The following is a 26,019-nucleotide window of genomic DNA, read 5'->3' as shown; positions in this document are numbered from 1 at the left end:
CACATGGGCGGATTCTATCAGACTTAAAATGGTGCTAAAAACATTGCCGTTATTCCTTTGTTCATAACCTGCAGCCCCAGATGAAGTGAGGATATCACGAAACGCGTTGGGCGGAAAGGATGATTTGGTGCGGACTAAGCTGTTCTCCTGTATCGCTTCCTTCAACTTCCAATAAAGAAAGGCGAAAACTTACCCGGTGTTGTGGCTTCTTCCTCAGCAGGCAAACTTTGATGTTTGATTGTAAGCGGCTGGCCTGAGTCGCGGAACCTGCCCGGCTGCTTTTCTGGCAGTCCCTAGGAAACGCAACTTTGCGCAACCTTTTTGGAACACTGGGTGCCAGGATTGAAGGTACAAGCAAGTGGTCAGGCTTGTAACAGCGATGTACCGCAATCCACTTGGTTTTTTATTATTTTTTGTAATACGATCTGGATTTAACGGCAGCTCACTTGAGGAACATTAACTACAGGTACCATAAGGCCACGGGGGTGACCACGCCCACATGGGCGGATTCTATCAGACTTAAAATGGTGCTAAAAACATTGCCGTTTTTCCTTTGTTCATAACCTGCAGCCCCAGATGAAGTGAGGATATCACGAAACGCGTTGGGCGGAAAGGATGATTTGGTGCGGACTAAGCTGTTCTCCTGTATCGCTTCCTTCAACTTCCAATAAAGAAAGGCGAAAACTTACCCGGTGTTGTGGCTTCTTCCTCAGCAGGCAAACTTTGATGTTTGATATATATATATATATATGAATGGAGCCATACATTTCCTGAATAATTTTATTCTTAATTCTTTTAAGACGGATAACAATCTTGTCCAAACGTTACTTTTGCCCATGACACCCTCCTTTTACCTTGTACCTCAGTGGACTTTTGGAAAAAATTCTTGAGTTTTGCGGTATCAGTGGTCAGGAAATGAATATCAGTAAAATCAAATATATGACACTAAAACCCCACAGGTGTTTTTTAGAGGCATTACGGGGGATGGCGGATAACTAGAAAGGGTCGACAAGTTCGATTATTTGGGACTCAAATGGATACTAACCTTGAGTGGAATGCCAAAGTACAGAAAAGTAGTGAACTCGTACTACATTGAGCGGCTGCAACTAGGAAAATATATTGTACCTTATCCACTAAACCAGTCTCCCCGATGATTGAGGTTCACACAGCAAAAATGCAAGCATCTATGCTCTTTGGAGCTGAAATACGAGAGACGGTTAACACAACTGAGCAGTTCAGTTTTTTTTTAAGGTTGCTATACATCTTCCACATAGCACTACTTATATACCCCTTTAGTTTGATTTCGGCTTGAAGAAACTAGGTTATATAGCAGTTCTTAAACCATTAATGTATTGGGTTAGATTGTGGCCTACACAAGAGTTCTTGTCTTATAGAAGAGGGCTTGAAGAGATCATGAGGTTAGATAAGACATCTCTTTTATCATGGATGGCTGAAGTTAAATTATGGTTGAAGACTGTGGAACTGGAAACTATTTGAGTTGACCCTCTAGCAATTACAAGAGGTACAAAGGGGTTTTTAGAATGTGCTTTTTAGTTATCTTACAGCACAGTCTTCTCATTCACTCGGACAACCTGACAGTCTTACTGCTACGTTTTTGACTCACAATCCCATTGCCTTGTTTTGAAGCCCATATGGATGATATTGTCCCAAGTCAGTTGAAAACACAATAGCTTCATAACCAACTGAATCATAGCCATAAAACTAGTGGATATTGCTTGTTCTGCAACACTGTTGTTAAAAATGTTGCTCACCTTTATGTTTTTTGTGCAGTTTATAAGGACCCAAGAAGGAAATAGATAAGACTATTTTGCTTGAATCTGGGTTTTAGAACCTATATTACTGCAATTGAGTATTGTAGTCGGACATGAGTGTTCTCATTGTTTTTGGTCTTAGTAAGTTTTTACATGCTTTATGGTTTTGAAGGAAGCAGAAAGTGGTTACTTTTGTTTAGTTCAAAGAAGGCCTTCATATTAGAATTGTATTCTCTTTTGTTTAGTATGAATTTTGTGTCTATATAAATTATTTTTGATGAATTTAATTTGTTTTATGGGATGAACTAAACAAAGTAATATTGTCAGGCATTCTTCATTGACAATACCGAAGAAATTGTTTATACTTAGTTAATTTATTTTTCAATACAGTAGACATTCTGCTTCAGGCCTTGTCCTTTTATATCATGTTTTACAACCCGTCAAACCCCAATATTGTGCCCACCCACGTCATATCTTCCGGTGTTTCTAAGAACACCTCCTTGCCTTATATGTTTTTTCTCTAGTATTCTACACTTGCCTAAACCATTCCTCCATTTGGTAATACATGTGACTTCTGAATTCTGCCAGTTTTGGGTGATGTCTCACTTGCCAGAAACTAGGCCGAGGAATATTTTTTGATATTAAGTTGATATTCAGTATGCTATTTGTGGACTGAGGCGGAGAAGTCTGCCTAGCACCACGGAACATATGTTTTCAACAGCTCCCCAAAACTCTTCAGGACTAGGTCACAATTTTCTAAATGCACATGGGAGATGTGTGTGAAAAGTCTGCTGCAGAACCCATAGCTTCGACCTGCGGTGTCAATATTTAAATTAGATGAGGTGAAATGTAGTCACAGTAGCAATTTTTCTGGGCACCATCAGTGTTTTCTGCAATTTTGCATATTGGATTGGGCCCTTATCTTCTACACAGACTTCCCCGAGGATGTAAGATGTGTCTGACGTGTTAATAACCAAGTGTTTTTGTATCCTAGAGATTTTCTTCCCTCCCTACCTCCAATTCCTCTAGAGTGAGTTTCGATTTGAACAGACTAACGTCTAATATGGTGTCTAAGTGTGTGATGTAAGAGATTATTGCATGCCTAAATTGAAAAGGAAATACAGAATTATGACTTTACTCTGTGAAATTTTTGAAAGATTTTAATGTATTTTGCATATTTACTGCTCCCAGAGTGGAAATATCCAATCAATCCCTACCTCTCAAAATCTTATAAGGAGACCACTTGGATAAATAGTGTCAAGTGATCAATCCAGAGCAGGGTTTCTTCAGTCTGCTTCGCCAGCTTTTAGAGCTACGTTAAAGTCTTTCCGTACTTGCTGGAGGAGCATCATGAGGGGGGTTGTCGCCATATAAGAAATGCAATAGAGAGGCAATAGGGAGGCATCTCCCAGAGCCCACAGTTATTTTCCTATAGGCACGGCCTCTGCCTGGTCTGTACAGCCTTCATCTACCAGAAAGAGATGTGTTGCCCTGTAATAGGAGAGGAAGTCTGCCATTGCAAACCCTTCCTCAGATGTTGATTTGCAAAATTACATGGCAGGGGATATTTTGCCAAAGAAACGAGCAAAATTAAGGTTAGCTTTTCAAAGAAATCGAGTGGAAATTCAAAAGAGTAGTTTTGCAGGATACGTAAGATCTTGGGGAGTGCCACCATATTGATAGGCATATTTCAACCCACTAGGGAGAGAGGTAGGGCATTCCTGTGCCAAAGATCTGTTATTAGGCTAGCTGTCATGAATGTTATTTGCCCAGGCTAGTGATGTCTCCTGATATATGCATAAGCCTAAATACTTAAATGTTCGATGAGCTACTTTCATCTGGAAATGCAAGGCCAACCTGTCTGTGTCCTCTAGGGCATGTATCGGCATGCATTTAATTTGTCCCGGTTGACCTGTAGTCATGAACGTGGTGAGGACTTGTGCTGGTTTTGGACCTGAAATGCTCAGATTTGTTGAAACTGTTAAGTCATCGAAGTTGAGTGAGACCTTGTCTTCCAACCCTGGTGTCCATCTAAATAATTTTTGGGCATTACCTCCCCGGAGCCACTCTGGCAAGGATTTGACAGCAAGGGTGAAAAGTAATGGTGATTTCTCTTATTATTGCGCCCTTGACAATTCAAATAGGGGGAGAGGCTGGGATTGATGGAATGCAATTTGACTCAGAGGCTCACAAAATGTTATTATTTGCAGACAACTTTCTCTTAACTCTGACCTAACCTGAGAGTTCCATCCCCTTACTAATGGCACATCAACAACAATTTGTGAAGGTGAATTGGTTTAATATACATTTGGCCAAGTTTGAAATGCTTAATTTGACTTTCAGCTAATATTACTGCATCTATAGCTGATGCCTACAAAGTGAATTACCCAGGAATTCTTGTGACACTCCAGAATGACCTGAGGAAATTAGCAGTTGACTACATTTCTCTGTGTGGACACTTTGGTTCTTTCAAACCTATCCTTCTCTATGGCACTCTTCCCTGGTCCCTTTAACAGGTAGAGGTGGGTGGTTATCTCATGATTTCTGACATCTTCAAAGGAGATCTAATTAAACAATTTGAAAGATTTAATTAATACTCAGTTAAGACATTGTTTGATGGACTGCATAGTAAGGCAGAATTTATGAAAGACTGCACTCCTTTTAAACATTTTAGAGTTCTAGCTTCAGAGTCAAATGGCAATATTTCCCATATCTGTGACATCCTAATGGAGGCAAACCCAAAATATTCTGACCCTACAAGGGGTGTTGGTCTCACGTTCTGGGGAAAGAGACAATTGATGCTTCCTGTAATTATCTGTGGTTTAATATAGTAAAGGAAGCCAACAGCATTCAGGTGAAAGAGGCCAATTATAAGGTCTTGTTTGGTACGACTATCAAACAAAGGGTTCTCACATTTATTCCGAGACTAGTCCAATGTGTGGGTGGGGATGCAGCTATTTCATGATTTTTGTTTATATGGAGGGATTTTCCACACATTCGACCTTATTGGGAAGAAATGATGGCTGCTTTAAAAGAGTGTCTATGATATCACTTGCAAAATTACATGGGCTCAATCCCGTTGAGTTTACACTCCTCATTACAGAGTCACAGTCGAGGGCTGATAGAGCTCTACTACTGTACTTGCTGTGAATTTGCTACTGCTTTTTAACTGGAAACATAAGGATCCACCCTTCATAGCACAATAGTACCGTTGTTTCTGGAAAACTATTTCAGACTCCGACCAATGGATATCACAGTCCTAAAAACCTGTGGTGCACTGTTGATATACATCTAAACAGATCTTGTCCCCCACCCCCTAACCCTAAAAATGTGTCCTGTCAAAACAGATTAGGAAAGCTGAACCTGTTAGAGGGTTACTTTACTAAGTGTTGATTTCTGATCCTTTTGATGTGAATCTTAACACTGTTTCTTCTCTATTGCTATGTAATCTGTGTATCAATCAAGTTATACATTTTTTTAATTTATTGTAAAAGATTCATTAGCAAAAAAAAGCATGAACCGGCTTTCACTCATCACAAGACTGCGTATGAGACCACAGTGTGAGAAAGATATATGTATGAGGTAATGAGAGAATAGTATGTGAAGTGCAGGTAAAAAGCAAACTTTTGTATATTGCCCTGGAGTCAATGGAACCCTCCTCATCCCCACAGGGACGCACTTGGGGGTGTACTGACTGTGCAGAACCTCTTTGTGGTGTACAGTAAGTATGCCTCTTGACTGCATCTTTACTTGTGCGCCTGCACCTACAGTACAATGTGGCTCAGAGGCAATGCATTTCCCTCATATTTATGGGTTGATGCCCTCATGCAAATGAGAACCCCCTTTATGATAGCACTGGCACTACCAGTATTACAGAAAGGGCTGTGTAGGTTCTGCAGCCCCATCTGTAATATCAATGTGCCTTGGGCGCAAAAAGAAGACACACATGCCTGTTACGCCTCCAGGACACATTACATATTATGGCCCCTTGTCATTAAAAGATACTAATGCACGTTTTAGGTCTTGCCTAACAGACCGCGTTACCTGTTACCTGTTGGTGAAAACACCTATTGTCTGGCTTAGGTCCCGCACGTTGCCTAACATTGGTTGGTTTTACTGTTGCTCTCATTTGTTTGCTTTTTATTCATCAGCTTGTGTTGGCTTTACTTCCTCCTGTGTTTGTCCCTCCACTTGATCAAGAATGCATTACTTGAGTCCTTCCACTGCTCAGTTTTAAAGTACTACTTTTTAGGTCTCGTCTACGCAGCATGGAACAAATGCACGTGTTTGGCTGAAAAGCCATGGCTTTTCAGCCAAACACGTGCATTTGTTCCATTGCCTTCAATGGCAACGCATGCACGTGTGGAGATTAACCTGATGGAGCGTGCGGCTGGCGCCAAATGTTATCAATTATCGCGGCGCCAGCAGCGCTCCCGCAAGTGAATCGCGCAGGCTCCTCTCCCCCACACCCTCTGCTGCCGCGCGATCGCCAGGCCCCCCTCCTCGCCCCATCCCGTCTACTGCCGCGCGCGCTTGTTATATAGAGCGGATATGGCTTGTAGACATCAGAGCGCTTTACAAGGTAACAGTTACCAGTCACAGATATAACCTATGAAGAATTAAAAGCAGATATCGAGAGTAAGTGGGAGAAAAGCTGCACATGAGTGCATTTCCTGAACAATCAGCGCAGGATGGGTGACGTGAAGTGAGTGATACGTTCACAGGTTCCTCGTTATGTTATTTGCAATTTGTCAAGCGCACGGTCACCCAGAGGTTTCATGGCGCTGGGAAGGGCAGTGCCCTTACCCAGCCTGAGGGGACTGCATGTCCGACCACGCCATCCCAGTGGCTTAAAGTGTCCCAGAGGAGAATAGGGTGTGAACCGTAAGCTCAGTCATTGGAACTCAAGAGCCCCTCACAAAGCCCTGGGGACGCCATCACTGGGATGAACTCTTGGAGACAGCACCGACGCTGGAATACACGAGGAGCCTTACTCGCTTCGGGGGAAGCTTGGGGCCTTCTGATCTGTAGGACCAGGCAAAGCCAAGGACCCCCAACCTGCCATGCAGAGAAAAGCACATTGTGTGCACAGTTAGAGCTGGGAGCCGAGGACCGTAAGAACTGAATAGTGTGGAGAAAACCAGCTCTTTGGAAGGCCTCCTTCCCAGAGTGCACCGGACCCCTGGCTGCCTCTTCCAGCCCCCAGCTTCCTTCGCAGGATGAAGTTTTATTACCTGTCCGCTTCCCCCTGACCTCGGCACAGGTACACAGCCAGCATCAAGCCAGCTCGCATGTCTGCTTTCCCAATGACATTGTGTTTCAGGACCACCTCCAACAGGGTGACCTGGGTGACTTCATTCGCGCCCGCAAGGTCACGCTGGGCACCATTTACCATTCAGGTGAGTGCCCGTAGGGGGAGAGCGCGAGACTTGAGCATGGAGGAAGGGGCAGAGACCGCAGGGATAGGGAGTTAGCGAGGGGTTCGTGACACGGGTCCCTCCCAGCCATGGGTGGGAATAAGGGGGCAGCTTACAAGCTGTGAATGGAGGGTGCAGCAAAGAAATGGAAAGAGGACTTGCTGGACGGCAGTGAAATGGCCATTACTGGTCTTGTAAGGGGTTAGGTACAGCTGGGCTGCCATCTTGTTCAATGCCATCAGTGCACCTTGTTTCCCGTGTGGAAAAGTAAATTTTGCCATGTTCTGTGTCCCTACGTGTCATCCATCATATGTTATGTGTGCATGATTAAATATGCATATGCATTCCCTATGTTCGATTAATGACGCAATTACAGTTGTGTCCACCTCTAGTATGCCAGTTTCCAGTTCTCGTGAATACTACGAATATCAGGCCTATGTAAAGCTACGTTGCCACGTTTCTCAGTGTGCACGTTATTCTATTGAAAAGTCCCCGTTTCTAGGCCTCAAAAGGGCCTGGACACCAGATTCAGCTCCTGTCTCCTGAAGCCTCGCTGAGGAGCGATACAGCCCCCACCTGTATCCTCGACCCTTCACTTACTTCCTGCCTCGCAGTGCCCGGCTCACCCTGGCTCTGCCTCTGAGTCTGCCAAGAATATGTTATGATTCCAGTTATCAGTTCAGTCCTCCTTCTCTGCATTCCTAAAGCTACTGAATCGCATCGATAGTTTCCGTCATTGTCTAGCCTTCACGTCTCCACGTTAGAGAAATACTGCATTTAATGGTCATTTAATATTCTTCATCACGCACTACATGCAAGGTCCAGTCTTAGAATCAAGTTAGCCTTTCCCCTCCTGACTTCTAGTTTATATCAACATGTTCTCTAAACATCGGATACTAGATACTGTTTAGGTACATGTCGCCCTGACTCTCCAGACTTCAGTCTCTGCTCCTAGCACAGAGTTCATAGCCCCCCAGCTTCTCCTAGTAACACGTCATTGCTAGTTTGCGCGCACCATCAGGTTAGAGGTCCCGGCTCCTCAGGTAGCCCCCTCCATGGTTTCCGCCCCATTCATGACATATTCTGTTACGTTTGCATCACATGTCTATGTATACGCCCTGTTACACCTCTTTCCACCCTTATCTTTCGCGACTGCTACGCGTCACGTCTTTTGCTCCACCCACTGCTACGCCTATTGCAATGTAATGCTATGTGTTTGCGTTATGTATATATGCTCATGCACTGTTATTAAAAAGTTGTTCCCCTTGTCCCGATCCTGACCCCGGCAGCGCTGCTGGGCCTTGCCATCCTATTCCTGTATTTGCTGTATTAAACCTGCAAAAACTCCTACTACCTCGAATCTTGACTCTTATTTATTGAGCTATCTGTTATTCATTTATGCATTCAAAAATAGGGTATTATTTATTTATTTACCACATAATGGCGCCCGAATAGGGACTTGCCCTTTCCCCACGCGTCGGTGAAGCCACGCCGACCCCCTGACCCTCTGCAGTCGTGACGGAACTCTTCTGCGCACCAGCAGATATTTCTGCTTCAAGTATCCCTCAGGCCCACGGAGGAGACGGAGGAGGCGGTCCAGCATCCAGACGAGACGGTGGAGGAACGCGGCGAGTCCCGACCAGAGCCCAAGCCGAGAGTCCAAGGTCCGAGGTATCCGGAGGCCCACCCGTAACAGAAGTCCGAAGTTCGTCCGTCCGACGTCGAGGCAGTCCCGTCCAGTCTGAGGCCTTCCGTTCTTGCTGCCCGGTGAGTACCGTTACTGGGGTAGTATCTAGACAGGGTCAATTTAATTGACTCTGGTCCGTGGGTTGGTGGTACACAGACCCACAAACGAAGTGTCCACTTCGGTGGATGCGGGTCCTGACGTGTCTCTTTATGAGACCGGTAAGTTTCGTACTGTTTCAGCAGTGCATCTAGTTCCTGTTCTAGTCAGTTCTGTTCTCGAGAAAATTCATGTATTCTGTGTTCCGTATTCCAGGTAGTATTCTGTTCGAACTGTTATTTTTAAATGTTCTTCATGTATTTTAATGTCGTGGTATGAATGGGGAATAAGTATCGTGTTCATTGTGTATTGTATTGTGTCTAGATTACAGTCCAGTCATGCCCTTGTTTTCTAAGTTACGCCAGTTAAAAACTAGAAAGGGTCTGCTGGAAGCAGCAGTTCCTGTCCCGCCTAGGGACAGTCCAGGTCATTTTATGTATCAGAAGCATGGCATAAGCGCCATACTGTATCTAGATTTATGGGTAGAGTATACCAAACAGTTAGAAGAAAAGTACAGATGGCCCGTATCGGGTACATGGGATGCCGAGTGCATCATGCGAGTAGAAGAGGCATTATGGAAAAAGAAAGCCAGACAGTCACAGAAAGATGCCATCGAGTTATGGCGCAAAGAAGCTCATAAAAGAACTGAAAAAGAAATCAGAAAGTCAGAATTAGGTAGAGAATCCTTGGAACGAGCCCATGAAAAAGAACTAATCGAGATAGGTGAACAAGTCAAAGCCGAACAGTCAGACAGACAGAGGCATGCCCTTATTAGGGGTATGTATCCTCTCCTTGCCGAGGGCTTGCCAAAAGCGACCCCAGAGGCATCCAGTAATTTCCCGCCACCATTAGTTCCGACCAAGCTACGTCACAAACAGACCGCAGCTGATATTTTTATTTCGTCCTATTTGGACGACACAGTCCCAGAATATGCAAATACTGTTCGCGCTCCGCCAGTCCCTGTAAATCAGGCACTTCCCGCTCCTCCAGACACCGGAGTACCTGTTACGGTACCCCCGGTCCAGCCCGCCATACAAGTCCAGCCTACATTTCCATTTCCCACTCTGCCAGGACGAAGAGCCTCAGTAGACGACTCTAGTTTAGGGGCCGCAGGGGGAGGTACTCCTCAAACCCCGCCGCCACACAAGCGTTTAACGACAGCCGAATTACATATACAAGCATCACAGCGTACGCCCAGACATCAGACTGTAGCAGAAATAAGAAAATCCCTTGCCGAATGCGGCTATGATCCAGTCCCAGGCGAGGATAATATGGTTTTATATTCATTCCGCGTAAGAAAGGTGGCCGAGTATCTAGTCACCTTACCGAATATGAAAGAAGATCTAGACAGAATATATCGTTTCATCCGTACAGGGGATGATCCAGAAAGCATTGGCGAGGCCATGTCTCAAAGGAAAGCTGAGACCCAGCTCATGATATTAAAGTTTCTGATCAATTGTCTAATAAGAGAACAAGATTACCCGTCTAAAGATCCGGCTGAAATGAAAACCCTGACAAGGTGGAGTTATAATATAGCCGAGGGTAAGCACAAGACCGTCGGTGCTATGGAGAGTATGTACAAGAAAATCCGTAAAGAAATAATAAAGTTACACGAACAGCGTAAAGCAGCACAAGTAAGCGAGAAAGAAAGTAACTCTGATCCTGAAGAGTTAGACGACGAGAATCCTGACAGAATAGCGTATGTAGGAAAATCTAGATTTCCAGATCGCCATTTACGCCTAGAACACAAGTCTATTTTCCATCATCCAGCACCAGAACAAGGTTCTCTAGAACAAGTGTTTCAAGCTACCGATCACATTCTGAAATCACGAATCGGTTACAGTGAGTTAAGTACCATGCATGAACAAGAACTAGCCCGATCAGCAGTCCGATGGATTACTGATTCTACCACTTTTCCAGACGAAATAGTGGCACAAATGTTTCTGAAAATGCCCCCAGCCGAGCAACGACTGGCGGGTATGTATATGATTCAGCACCTCATTACATTGTATGAGGGTCAGCACTCTGATCCAGGTCCGTTACACGATATCCTGAACGAGCTACTCCAGTATAGATGGAAAGGTTTAGGTACCGACTTAATTAGTGTCATTCTAGAACAGCGTCACAAATATAGAACGTTTTTGAATCCGCATTTTGTTCATGTCTCACCCCCCGAAAGTAAACCATTTTACATGGAGAGACAGAATCCGTTACGAGAAGTCCACCCAGTTAGAGGAACGGGTGGCGAACTAGAACGAGTGTTTGTTTACACTCCGATTACAAAGATGGAACTCCTAGAGATGAAGAAATTAATTCCCTGTCATGATAAAGATCCAGCAGGGTTCCATAGAGAATTAAAAGACATGCTACGTATGGGAGAATACACGTATCCAGATATAATCAAAATGTTAAAGGTTCTGCTGCCCGCAGGGGTGTATGAAAAGCTCAAGGAAAAAGAATGGGAGGTGGGAGAGAAAAAGATCGATTGGGCAGTTCTAGAAGCTGAAGACAAGGCACGAGTACCAGGTACCGGTCTTGGAGCGAAATGTAAAGAATTACCAGAATTATTAATACAAGTTTTACCTAGATTATTGACAACTAGAAAAGAAGACTGGGATGCAATCTCAGCCTGTAAACAGAAACAAGACGAAGATATTAGTGATTTTTATTCTAGATTTGAGAAATGTTTTAGCATCAACAGTGGCCTCAAGACAAGTAGTGAGTCATACCCTCACCTTTTTGTTACTAAATTAGTCGAGAATTCAAGTCCACAAATTAAAAATCGAGTTTTGAAAGTCGAAAGTACCTGGCAAGCTAATACCCCGTCCCAGATGTTGCAGATGCTCCAATACCACCAGAATAGGATCAGGGAAGAACAAGAACACGAGAGAAAACGTATGAAAGACACGAAAATGAAAGTACTAGTTGCACAATCTGTTCCTCAAGACAGTCAGAAGAGGGGTCCGAATCAAGCCAGTCATCCTGCAGCTCCCGTTAAAGGGAACTGCAATTATTGTAAACAGCCAGGTCATTTTATAAACGAGTGTGCAGTTCTGAAACATAACATAGCTACCGGTAAGACTAAAGAAAGACCACGTCCGCCTAGACAAGAACAAGTTTCACAGACTCCTCAGCCACAGAATGCACCACAGACAGTTACCGCACCGCAGCCTATTGCTGCAACACAGCACGTTACACAGCAGATGTACCAGTATGCACAGTCTGAGTATCCAGAGTACCAGCAGTATTCATGAAACAGCCTAGAGAGGGAGGTAGGCTTGCCTCTCATCGAGATACCTGTAGATCAAGAAGGTCCCTATGTTCACAGTCAAGTATTAGGGAAAGACAGAAAGTTTTTGATTGATACAGGGGCAAGTAGGACCACAATTAGTCACGCCGAAGTTCCAGGGGCTCCGCTCTCAGGCTCAAGAAATGTTTCCCTTGGATTTTCAGGAAAACCCATTGTAAATGAAATATCAAAGCCAGTTACTCTAGAAGTAGGTCCATTGTCCCGCACTACTGATCTGTTACTTACTAAGTCATGTCCAGAAAACCTATTAGGCATTAAAACACTGAAAGAGTTAGGTGCAGTTATATGCTGTTCCCCAGAGGGAATACGATTGTTCCTACGTGACTTTAAGGGTCACTATGTATTACGAGATTTTGATCCCAGATTGTCTAATGTCCCGCAGCATCTATGGGCGCAAGGTCCAACTGATGTTGGTTATATGCAAATCACACCCTATCGTGTGACTCTCAAGCCAGGTGTAGTGTTACCACGAATCAGACAGTACAGATTGCCACCTGAGGCTGTAGCAGCCTTATCCAAAATTATTGACGAGCTCATGGCTCAAGGAGTGGTTGTAGAAACTGACTCCAATGTATGCAATTCCCCGATCATTCCAGTCATGAAACGTACTGATCCAAATGCACCCCCAGTATATCGATTAGTGATTGACCTACGAGAGCTTAATAAATGTATTATTCCTCAGTACCCAGTCGTTCCAGATATCTCTTCCCTATTGACAGCCATTGATTCCGAAGCCACGTTCTTTACTGTAATCGACCTCAAGAACGCGTTTTTCAGTGTCCCTATTCATCCAGACAGCCAGTTCCTTTTCGGATTTTGTTTAAATGGAAGGAGCTATATGTTCACACGCGCTCCTCAAGGTTTCACAGAAAGCCCTAGCATTTACAGTCAAGCACTTAAGAGACAACTAGACAACATTCACATGCCAACTGACACTGCCCTGCTCCAGTATGTCGATGATCTCCTGATCACAGCCCGTTCTGAACGTGCTTGCGAGCGAGCATCCCTTACAGTCTTGTATTTCCTAGCCGAGATGGGGCACAAGGTGTCCCCTTCGAAGCTTCAATTCTGTGTCCAGCAAGTGGTCTACTTAGGACACTTACTGTCCAAGAGGGGTAGGCAGTTGACACCAGACCGTATCCAGTTAATAGCGAGTCTTCCTCAGCCCAAGACCCAGAAGGAGGTACGTGCTTTTATCGGCCTTACTTCTTACTGCAGACAATGGATTCCTCAGTATGCATTTCTAGCCAAGCCACTGATACAGTTAACGACACAGGAGGCAGCCGTATTGACTGTCCTCCCTTGGACATCTGAACATACACTTAGTTTCAATGAGTTAAAGAAAGCCCTATGCCAAGCTCCAGTTCTAGCGACACCGAACTACAGTAAGCCTTTTACACTTTTCGTCACTGAACGCGAAGGTACAGCATTATCTGTTCTCACACAAGATCAAGCAGGACAATACAAGCCCTGTGCTTATTTTTCGAGCACATTAGATCCTGTAGCCCAGGCTCTGCCTGCGTGCCTCAAGTCAGTTGCAGCCACAGCACTAGCTATCAGACAAAGTGATTTCATAGTATTAGGACATACCTTGACAGTACAAGTTCCACATTCCGTAGAAGTTCTTTTAAACCGAACACAAACTCAGCACTTGACAATTGCACGTTTAACAGGTTATGAATTGACACTGTTCCAGCCACACATAGAAATCAGACGCTGCAACATCCTGAACCCTGCTACACTGTTACCATCAGTTACTCCGAATTCGGCCACACATGACTGTGTGGAAGTAGTTAACATTATGACCAAGCCAAGACAAGATCTGACAGATATTCCGTTACCAGACCCCGACCTGACACTTTATGTGGATGGTTCATGTATGAGAACAAGTACAGGAGAACTAGTCGCCGCGTATGCAGTGACTACTGACACTGAAGTTATTGAAACACACCGTATTGACACCCTGTCCGCTCAAGCAGCAGAGCTAGTTGCTCTGACACAAGCCTGCATACACGCCAAGAACTTGAAAGTTAATGTTTACACAGATTCACGTTACGCATTTGGAGTTGTACACGACTTCAGAGTGCTCTGGCAAGAGAGAGGTTTCATGACTTCTCATGGAACCAAGATTCAGCATGGTCTCCTTATTCAAGCTCTGTTAGATGCCATACATTTACCGACATCTATTGCTATCATGAAGTGCAAAGCACATACGAAAGTTACTGACATCATTTCTCAAGGTAACGATCTAGCAGATCGCACAGCCAAGCTTACAGCACAGACTCTAGACATTTCAGTTAACATGACACACACTCCAGATCCGATTACATGTATGACAGTTAAGGACCCTACACAAGATGTCATAGATATCCAGTTACATGCTACTCCCGAAGAAATCAAGAAATGGTCCGAACAAGGAGGGGTCCAGACAGATCAAGGATGGTTAACGAAGGGTAGAGCCACATGGTTTCTCCCCGACTCTATGGTTCAAGTCATTATTAATACCGCACATAGTCCAGCACATTTAGGAGAAAAAGCTATGTTAGACAGTATCCAGAACATCTGGTTCAACAAGCATTTACGAGCTGCAGCCAAGCAGAAAGTCCGTACCTGTATGATATGTTGTCAGTTTAATCCAGGTAAAAGTGTCTCGGTGGAACAAGGTGGATTCCAGCCCCCTGACCACCCTTTCGAAGTCCTCCAGATGGATTATATTCAGATGGAGCGATGTCGAGGTTTCAAGTATGTCCTTGTAGTTGTATGCGCTTTGTCCAGGTGGACAGAAGCATATCCAGTTCCAGATTACACCGCCGCGACCACTGCCAAGCAGTTGGTTCGTGAGTTCTTCCCCCGTTATGGACTCCCTAGAGTCGTATATTCTGACAACGGCCAGCCATTCTCATCTGAGTTGATGAAGCATGTTTCCCTTTTGTTGGGGTACCAGTGGAAGTTTCATTGTGTACGCCATCCTGAAGCAGCCGGTCTCGTAGAGAGACATAACCAGACTCTGAAAATCCGTATTGCAAAAGTGTGTAAAGAGAAAGGTGTGGACTGGCTAGTAGCTCTGCCAGTCGCTTTATTTTATATGCGCATGGTCGCACATTCCAGATCAGGTCTGTCCCCGTATGAGGTCGTTTTCGGCCGCCCCCCTAACATGTGGGGTACTCCTAGACCCCGAAGTATTACCGATGTTTCAAGTAATATGCTGACAGATTACCTAGCTTCCTTGATGTCTGCCCTCAACTCTTGTCGTTCACAGGTTGCCGCCGCATTTCCAGACAATACCGAGGTGGCACCGCATGAAATCGTTCCAGGATCCATGGTTCTTGTCCGCAATTTTGACCGCTCAAGTCCGCTGGAGCCACGCTGGAAGGAGCCCCGACAGGTCCTCCTCGCCACCCGTACAGCCGTGAAGTTGGAGGGTCGCAAAGGCTGGGTGCACCTTTCACATATAAAAAAGTTTTATGGACTGAAACCCGTCTCAAAGAACATTTCCCAGGATTTGAAGGATTGCCAAAATATTGTTCTCAAGGACTGTCCCGCAAAAGACATTGCTACAAACCCTCCCCTGTTAGAGAAAACTCCGCAACAGGAGTATAAGTTGAAACTTCGGTCTAGTAAAATAAGTCAGCCAGTTTGATTGTCTAAGTCCTCCCCTAGGTGAAACGGTTAGACTGTTTCTGACATGTATAAAATAGACCCCCATAGTGAGAGAGTTAGTCAAAACTCAATTCGATGTATCGTTTTTCTATGTTTCATATTATTTTTCAGCATCATGATTTCCTGCACCAGTTATGCATTTTTCTTGTATTTCCCAGTTCTTCATGTAAATAAGTCTGCTAATGCTACAGTAGAGCACACGTTTAGTGATCTGCCTCCTCATGAACTCTCTTACCGCCTCGCTATGAAAAATAATTCCTTCATCCGCATGTTACATTACTCACATCAGACCAGCAATGCCACTAATTGTTGGGTGTGTGGTCGACTCCCCCCTTTCCAGATACCGAAGGGAGTTCTGCCACTTTTTCCTTATCCATTTTCACATAATGGTTCGTGTGGAGCATGGTCCACGTTAACGTCATCCTCAACAGATATGTCTTTTCTTAACAGTACATGTTTTCCAGACAAGCAAGGTCTTCCCCACAGAACTGGGTTAGATCTAGAAAATGAAGTGTATAATTTAGGTAACTATTCTTCGAATTTCATGGTCCTGAATGTTCAGTCTGATACTACTCCAGACTTACCTGCTATTTCAGTATTACCAGTTAAAGGCGAATTATGTGTCCGAAATAATGGTTCCGTACATGTAGGACACAGTGATTGTACTACTATTGTCAAGTATAGTGACAGTGGGAAATCCATTTTCAAAGCTTCACGTCATTCTTATTTTATTTGTGGTCAAACTGCATATGTTCGTCTGCCCCTCGATTGGGAGGGAACCTGTTACATTGCCTTCCTACTGCCACCAGTTTTCCTAGCCCCACCTGATTATCATAGAAACACACATCTAGTACACATTAGACATAGAAGGGAGTCCCCAATTGTCGATTATACTGAAACTGCTCTAGAACAGTATACAGATTTCAACAGAGGTTTCTTTTTCTTTATAGGACCTATCCAGAATAGTAAGCTAATCCGTAGGTTAACCAGAACCCTCGAAGCTGTAGTAAATGAGACTGCCTCTGCTCTAGGTAATTTAACTGAAGAGCAATCTGCTATGAGATTTGTCGTTTTACAGAATCGTCTCGTCCTTGACGTCATACTGGCCGATAGGGGCGGGGCCTGTAGAGTCATCGGATCTAGTTGCTGCATTTTCATTCCAAATAATGCGCCGTCTGTTTATTCAGCTATAACCAGACTCCATAAGATTGCCCATCTGTTACACCAAGATCCAGGCACCTGGACATGGTCCGGTTGGTTCTGGAATATAATTTCCGCCTGGGGATGGAAAGTCTTGTCCTTTCTAGGTATTGCAGTAGCGATCATATTCAGCTGCTGCCTCTGTATACAATGTGGCCCTGCGATTTGCGGCATTTGTGCTACCTCTTGTATTCCTAGTCCCAAGCCCCGTTCTAAATCCCGTTCCAGGATAATTCGAGACGAGCAAATGATACTGTATGAAATGATAGATGGTATCATGAATATTGATGTTTCCTGATGGAAACGTAGTGACAAGGAGGGAATGTGGAAAAGTAAATTTTGCCATGTTCTGTGTCCCTACGTGTCATCCATCATATGTTATGTGTGCATGATTAAATATGCATATGCATTCCCTATGTTCGATTAATGACGCAATTACAGTTGTGTCCACCTCTAGTATGCCAGTTTCCAGTTCTCGTGAATACTACGAATATCAGGCCTATGTAAAGCTACGTTGCCACGTTTCTCAGTGTGCACGTTATTCTATTGAAAAGTCCCCGTTTCTAGGCCTCAAAAGGGCCTGGACACCAGATTCAGCTCCTGTCTCCTGAAGCCTCGCTGAGGAGCGATACAGCCCCCACCTGTATCCTCGACCCTTCACTTACTTCCTGCCTCGCAGTGCCCGGCTCACCCTGGCTCTGCCTCTGAGTCTGCCAAGAATATGTTATGATTCCAGTTATCAGTTCAGTCCTCCTTCTCTGCATTCCTAAAGCTACTGAATCGCATCGATAGTTTCCGTCATTGTCTAGCCTTCACGTCTCCACGTTAGAGAAATACTGCATTTAATGGTCATTTAATATTCTTCATCACGCACTACATGCAAGGTCCAGTCTTAGAATCAAGTTAGCCTTTCCCCTCCTGACTTCTAGTTTATATCAACATGTTCTCTAAACATCGGATACTAGATACTGTTTAGGTACATGTCGCCCTGACTCTCCAGACTTCAGTCTCTGCTCCTAGCACAGAGTTCATAGCCCCCCAGCTTCTCCTAGTAACACGTCATTGCTAGTTTGCGCGCACCATCAGGTTAGAGGTCCCGGCTCCTCAGGTAGCCCCCTCCATGGTTTCCGCCCCATTCATGACATATTCTGTTACGTTTGCATCACATGTCTATGTATACGCCCTGTTACACCTCTTTCCACCCTTATCTTTCGCGACTGCTACGCGTCACGTCTTTTGCTCCACCCACTGCTACGCCTATTGCAATGTAATGCTATGTGTTTGCGTTATGTATATATGCTCATGCACTGTTATTAAAAAGTTGTTCCCCTTGTCCCGATCCTGACCCCGGCAGCGCTGCTGGGCCTTGCCATCCTATTCCTGTATTTGCTGTATTAAACCTGCAAAAACTCCTACTACCTCGAATCTTGACTCTTATTTATTGAGCTATCTGTTATTCATTTATGCATTCAAAAATAGGGTATTATTTATTTATTTACCACACCCGCCTGGGGCTTTTGTTACAACTCAATGGCATCAGGTGTGCAATGCCAACTGTTTCAATGCAAGCAAAGCATGAACGAAGTCCCCCAGAACATGCATGGTTATAACATCTGAAGAACAGGGGTAGAAACATGGTATCCTGGTAACCTGCAGCTCGGTGATAAACAAGCCTAACCTGCCAAAGGCGAGGGAAGGAGTCAACTCTGGCGAGAGAGAGTGGCAGCCAAGAGATAGAAAGTGACAGGCAGTGCCAGCAATGCATTTATCTCTGCAGGCAATTCCATGGATTTATAGGGCCCATATTAGTGTGTCTTGCACCCCCATGCCTAACATATGATGGTAACAGATGGGTTTCATTGGGAAGAAATAGTCTTCAAACAATAAAATGATTGCGAGATAGCTACCTGTCAGCAGGGTGGCAATGTGACTATGCAGAGTCCAGGTTCATGCACAATGCGGGCTCCAGCCCTGTGCTCATTCTGCTTGGCAAGCCATCTGCCCAGTGTCCTGTTTAACACCGAGGGTAATCGGGTGGTGTCTCTTCAGCATTAGTGTGCAGTCGACCTTGAGAATGCTTCCCCAGGTCTGTCTGTCCATCTACACATATTTTACATTGGACTGACATGTACCCTTCAGGTGTCTAGTGTCCTTGTCTGTCTGATGTCATTGACGTAGAGCACTATACTGTTGTGAATCTTTCCTCCCATCCTCCATTATTTCAGTCTTTTCCTTTCCTTTTTTGTTTCTTCCTTTCTTTCCATTCTATCCTTCCCTTCCCCTTCCTCTGCTCCTCATATGTAAAGTGAGGGCTGTTCCTATGAGGCTTAGCTGGTGGAATGGGGGCAGGATGGTCTATGGATCATGTCAGTGGTACTGTTCCTGAGGATAGGTTGCTCTTGAATGTGTGAAATTTAGATATATCTTGCCAGTGGAGTAGTTTATTTATGTATTTGTTTTTATGCTGGATGGCACCTGGTGCTCGTTTTTACATTTTTTGATTGTGGAGTTTAGCTGCTGCATGTTGATGGCTTCCTGTGTGGAAATTAAATAGCCCATCGTCTTGACATTCAGTCCTTTATTGAGGTCAACTCTGGATAGAATTGGAGAGATGGCAGTAGTGGTCAGGTACCCCTTTGATAAGCAGTGCGTAGCTTGATCATGTTGAATGCTGTTTTAGCTGCTATTTGAGGTGCACGTGTGTTTTGTTTGTCCATGATAATTGCTGCTTCAGTTGTTCCAGCTGAGGCAGGAAGGAAATAAGGTGATTGGGTTGTATCGGCAGTTTCATTTACCCTGATGGCCCCAACACCTTCAGTTTTTAAGCATCCAGATTTTTCTAGATTGCTTGAACTTTCTAAGTTGACAAAGTTTCTTCAAGATATATGGCCTGAAACATTGATTTGTCCACAAGGCGATGTGTACAGTCACAGAGACCATAGACTAGGGTTTACCAAACATTTGTGTATTAAAAGTTATTTGTGTTCGGAGAAAATCATTGAGAGCTGCTAATATAAGTGTTGCAATAGTCATCACATCAGACAAGATTACACGAGTGGCTGCCATATTTGAAATGACTAGAAGTGATTAGCTCAGTGCATTAGGCATGGTTGCCAGCAGTAATGTAAACAAGCATTGGCATAGCCAATAGGTCTCGCCTTTGGGGCCTTATAAGTGTTTTGTTATCCAGCACAATATCCTTGGTGCAACGACATTAACTGTTACATGGCTAAACACTTATAAGGTCCCAAGGGCGAGACCTATTGGCTATGCCAATGCTTGTTTCTTTTTGGTTGAGCACTCCATAAGAGTGCATGTGTTTTCCAGCTATCTCCCTCATGTAGTGCTCTTCCATCCTTCACCATGCTCTGTGGTGCTGTCTCTCGCCGTGTGCTTCTCCCCTGCCTCCTATGTGTTGAATTTGTCCCTGTGTGCTACTTCCCACTCATACCTTTCTCACCCGTGCGTTTCCCCACAACAGCTCCATGTTCCTCTCTCTAGCCCATGTGTTTCTCTTTCAACCGTGCACCACTATCCTCTCTCTTGCCCATGTTTTCCCCTGCCCTCTGTATTGCTTTCCCTTTGCCCTTCTTTTTGCTTCCGCCACCCCTCACCGCCCACGTATTGCTTCCTTGCCCAACCAACCCCTCTGAGTTGCTTCCCTCCACCAGTACTCTTGGTGTTGCTTTCCCCCCTTTTGTGCCGGAAAAACAAAGAATGCTTTGAACTACTTTTTAAATGTTTATTACCGATCAAACTCGTATTCGTAAATAACAAGAAACAAAATATTTGCTTTGTTTTGTAGACACATGCATGCGTGTTGCCCTTGCTTATAAAATGAGGATGCATCTTAGCAGCTATTTAGCAATGCTATATGGCATCTTTACAGCCAAGGCAAGACCTATTAGCTTTGCCATTTTTTTGTTTGTTTTTGTAACAAGAAATGTTACGATACTGTTCGGAAAAGAAGAAACTGTTTTGATACTGCTTTTGAGAGAATGATCCCAAACTGCTCGCGTTAGTGGAGTTAACATTTTTGTACTTTTCTTTATGATGGTGAAAGGGAATTTGTTTTTACTGTTAAAAGAAGATGGATGTCAAATAATTAGGATGCAATTATGAGACACTCAGAGGACAAAATTGTTAGACATGAGTGCTCTTATGTCATGTGTTAAAGTAAATGCAATAGAAGCGTGACTTAATTATTTGCTTTATATTTGGCACTTCTAAATGCCAACGACACCCAACTGGTGATCGCCTTCTCTAAGAAATGCTGCACAAATATGGAGTTTAAAGAGGCCCTTTCAGTGATTGCGGACTGGATGGCGGTAAACTGCTTGCAGTTGAACGCCAGTAAGTCTGAGGTCTTATTGTTCGGGAAGGACCGGGAGTTGTGGTCCGAGCAGTGTTGGCCGGATCGTCTTAAACCCGCCCCCTTACCCAAGGAGACTGTGAAGAACTTGGGCGTGTAGTTCGATAGTGGCCTGACGTTCGACATCCAATCGAAAGCTGTGGCAGGGGTCTGTTTTGGGCTTTTGCGAGGTTTGAAACCTCTGTTGGGTTTCTTTCCTCCCAAGGTGCGTCAAACCATTGTCCAGGCGACAATTCTCTCTAGACTGGACTATGGCAACTCTCTCTATCTGGGCGCCAATAAGTCCAGCATCAGGCGTCAGCAGAGAGTACAGAATGCAGCGGCCCGCATTTTGGTGGCACTTCCGAAATCTTGCTCGGTTGCTCATGTGCTTCCTAAACTTCATTGGCTGCCTGTTGAAAAATGCATTCAGTTCAAGTCTCTCTGTGTGGCGCACAGGATCCTGACCCTACAGGCACCTTTAGGGTTGGCCAATTTGTTAGAGTTTTGTGAGCCGCGGCAGTCTCTTAGGTCTGAGGACCAAGCGTTGGTCAGCATTCTTCGAGTTCTGAAAGCTAGAGCTGTTTGCAGTTCCTTTCGCAGTCTTTCTGTGAAACTCTTGAATTCGCTCCCTGTTTCCATCAGAGCGATCCCCAACTACCTGGCTTTCCGGAAAGCTATTAAGACCTGGCTCCTCCCTGTCTAACTTTTCATTTTCCTCCTTGGCTCACGTTTATGGTCTTTGGTGGTGCTGGGACGCCCCGTCGCTGGGGCAGCTATGCTCATTACATATTCGACTAATAATAATAAATGCAAATTTATAATCATGATTAATGATGATTGTATATTTTTTAGTATCCATCACTGCTGACTTTTCTGTTATAGATATTTTATGTATTTTTGAGCTTCCATTTAGCGTGCTCCGGAGTATTTTAATTTTTGTTTTCAGGTAAGCAAGAGGGGTAAATGCTATGTGAGCTAGGTTGTGTGTCTCATCTTGTCATCTTTCTCCCCAGTGGTTCCGAAGTGCTGTTGTCAAAGAGGATGCTATGCCGGAGGGACTGATGATGCTGCTCTTCTCCAACATCGACCCAATCTACGAATTCCATAGAGGCTTCCTGAAACAGATTGAGCAACGATTAGCCTTATGGTGAGCATTTGTCTTATTTAGTGTATTTGCTTGAGAAACCAAGATTTATTTAACTGTCTTAGATAGTACTCCTGGGCTAAGATGATTTAATGCACTTTACTCTGCTACTATATTAAACTGTCTTCAATTTTGAAACATAAGATCATTTATTAGGTGACAAAATTCCAATGTATCATAGAAACAACAAAACAAGCATGTATTTTCACCTATGGGTTGGTTGCATTTTATTCAGAATTTGCAGAAATGATGGCTTTTTTGATGTTTTCTTTAGGTAGGAAGTGGACTTATTTATGATGTTGAGAGAGATCTCAGACAGGCTTATTTGGAGGAGTGTTACACACCTCTTTGCCCTCTAAACTAGTCACTGAGTTGCTTGTGTCTATGATAATACTTCTTATCTCTGATGCACAGTGATATCATCTTTGAATAATTTGTAAACATTAGAAATATATCTCTTGGAGGTTCAAAATTATTAGACCGTAAACTGTTTCTCTCAGCATAATTTGATATACATAAGGATAAGTGCTTCTAATACATATCCATTTTAATTTTCATACACATAGATGGTAGATTTGTAGTGCCCAATATATGATAACAAATCAGCACCTTTTATTAAAATATATGTTATTTCATCTTTCAAGTTAGTAGTGCTTAAGTGCAAAGCTATAGCAATGAGAAAGTCTACAAACTTGCCATTTACAGAATTAATGAATCATATATCACAAGAACCTCCAGGGAAAATAAGCATCCAATGTTAACTTAAGTGAGCATATATAAAGTAATCTTCCCCCAAACCAATTTTAAAAAGTGAATAATTTTTGGACATTTACAAAACATATGTAAGCCATCACTATCACCTTTGTTACAACACCAACAATTACTATTAGTACAAATGTTCATTTTATAAAGAGAACAAGGAATAAGAAATATCATATAAAAAAATATAGTGTCTGAGTTGTGCTTGTAGAGCGGAGGTGGAGTGAACTTTGTATCACATTTTATTCCACATAAAGACGGATATAGTATGTTCCAAATCATTCCAAATCTTGTTCCCACAGTAATTCAGTTTTGGTTTTCGGCCTTTCCATATCACTACAAATGTGTTTTACAAATATAGGAAGACTTAACCTCTGTAAAGAAATTACATGGGTGAATGATGTTCTCCTCTGCACTGTAGTCAACTAAAGATGTATCCAGTAAAGTTTATTTCATGGTAGTCAATAATGAATAAAATTTACTATGAAAATATTGAGGCACAAAAAATTTGTGTTATAGCTCTTGAATTGAGAAGATTTTTTTTTAAGTTAACTGTTTGACAATAAAAATGCCTTTGTCTATTCATTTTCGCTAGTTTAGCACTTTAGTATTAATCTTAATAGTAGTATTATGCAAGATGGAAGAATGTAAAAAATGCTTCTGATGTGAATGCATAAAAAGAGGTTTAGCTAGCATACTAGAATGTTTTATTATAGGGAATTAAAATAGCTTTGGTTTTTGCGTCAAAAGCAGTATATTTTTAAAGGCGAAGGAATATATTAATTCGAGGCCCCCCAACATATACAAAAGAGGCTTTTTTTGAATGAATACATTAGAAAGGGAAGTGCAAACTTGCTCTAGCCTGAGGGCTGAATGAAAGTTTTTTAAATTAACAAAGTTAACCCCTTCATTTGCTTTAGGTCTCTTAACCATTTGCCAAGGTATGTGGGCTTTTTTAGGGCTCGCCTGAGCCAGCGCATGCATTGCTCTGCGATACATTTAGTAAGTGGGCTTTTAAATGTGCTAGTTCATAAAAGAGGATCCGAGGGAATTTTTAAGTCCTAACTGGATTCAATCCCCCTTTTAATACTATTCAAAATCAATAGAATCCAAAGGACTAAATCAGAATAAAAGGGTATTAGAACATTTGCCTTTTATAGACTAGTGTAGAGGCTTTTACATCTCTCTATGTTGTTGAGTGTACGATAGAACGGAAAACAAAAGTAACAAAAAGACAAAACTAAGGATTGCCTCAGGATAACTGGTATTCCATCAATGCACAAGCATCCAGTGTCATCATCTGGGGTCCCAAACAGTTTCTTCCTGCCTCTCTTATCAATCAGAGAGAGCAGAAAAAGAACTGTATCCTTCTATGCGATGCGCGTTCACGAAGGAAAACAAATACGATTGTGTTTCTTAAGAATGGGTAGTTAGAGGTAATCTCTGAAGTGCAGTGCAGGTGTTTGTTAGTGCAAAGAAGTGTTATTACAAGCTTTTGCAATGCAATAGGTCTCGCAGCATTAAAGTTTGAGTTACTGGCATTGTAAATGACAATGCTTTGCATTAATTTTTTTTAAATTTGCAATTGGTATATAAACATTGTGAGTGGTTAGCTGTTGCTTATGCTAAGCTAAGTTGGCAGTAATATAGAGTGCTAGTCTTGCTTGTTATAAGCATGCTGATTTAAAGCGCTCTGATACCTGCGGGTAAAGTTTGCACACAATAGGTGCACTCTGATGAGGGTAGCTCGGTAAACTAGATTTCCTACAAGTTGCCTGAGCAACCAGCAGGTCACAGGCTGAGATCCAGGGTTGGCGGGCTAAAGCCCTCATGTGCATCACAGCGTACATTGGCTGTGACGGCCTACGGATTGATTCGGTATTCTTGCAGTTTTGGCTGAAGATTTTTGCAACGTATTTTAATGTGTTTTCGCTTGACATAATGAGCATGAACGAATGTGAATGAAGCCACATATGCTAATCTTACTTTGTCATTAAAATATATGTTTACATCATTGATCTCATCATCAACATTCCCTTGTAGGGCCACAAAATGCTGACATTTTTGCCACATAGCACATCTGCTCCCGCCTCTCAAGAGATCCGATGACAAACCTTTTCTAATGCTTTTAACACACTACAATATGTTTTTGGATTCAGCAGATGCAAGTTCAAAACAGAACCATCGACATATCAAAGAAACCTATGGTGTATATATGCACCTGTACTGCCAACCCCATGGGCTTCTTTGCACCTGGTGGGAACCACTCTCCCGAGCTAATAGGATATCAGGGAGAAGAATGCAGCTGCGGCCGCCATATTGGGGGAATGAGCTGCCCAGTGTACATATAGCCTCTGATAATGCAGGCATGCACTCGAACACACTTCCTGTCACGTTCAACCGATTCACAACTTCAGTCATGCCTGCTAAATATTTGCGCTAAGCATATACCACTTAAATATGTATGGTATGTGCAGTTGATGTATAGCAGGGTGTGCCCATACCCTTATAATCTACGTTATGCTCGTCCTCTCCCCATGGAATTACAGCACGCATTGCCAGATGCCTCCTCCCATCCTCTTCTGCCAGGGGCTCGTTTCCATTTAATCTTGAAAAAAAG

At 43.4% G+C, this 26,019-nt stretch overlaps 1 protein-coding gene across 2 annotated transcripts in view; it reads left to right on the top strand.

Annotated features, from left to right (window-relative positions):
• Positions 1-26,019, top strand: part of FARP2 (FERM, ARH/RhoGEF and pleckstrin domain protein 2) — a 1,696,743-nt gene that overhangs the window by 1,282,375 nt on the left and 388,349 nt on the right. For both annotated transcript variants that reach the window (XM_078665691.1, XM_078665692.1), the window contains exon 16: positions 22,510-22,643. In XM_078665691.1, coding sequence (XP_078521817.1) covers positions 22,510-22,643 — 134 coding nt within the window. The remainder of the gene's footprint in view (positions 1-22,509; positions 22,644-26,019) is intronic.

The sequence above is a fragment of the Lissotriton helveticus genome, chromosome 11 (genome assembly GCF_964261635.1).
Source record: "Lissotriton helveticus chromosome 11, aLisHel1.1, whole genome shotgun sequence".
NCBI classification, from domain to species: Eukaryota; Metazoa; Chordata; class Amphibia; order Caudata; family Salamandridae; genus Lissotriton; species Lissotriton helveticus.
This window is presented reverse-complemented; position numbering and strand designations above follow the sequence as displayed.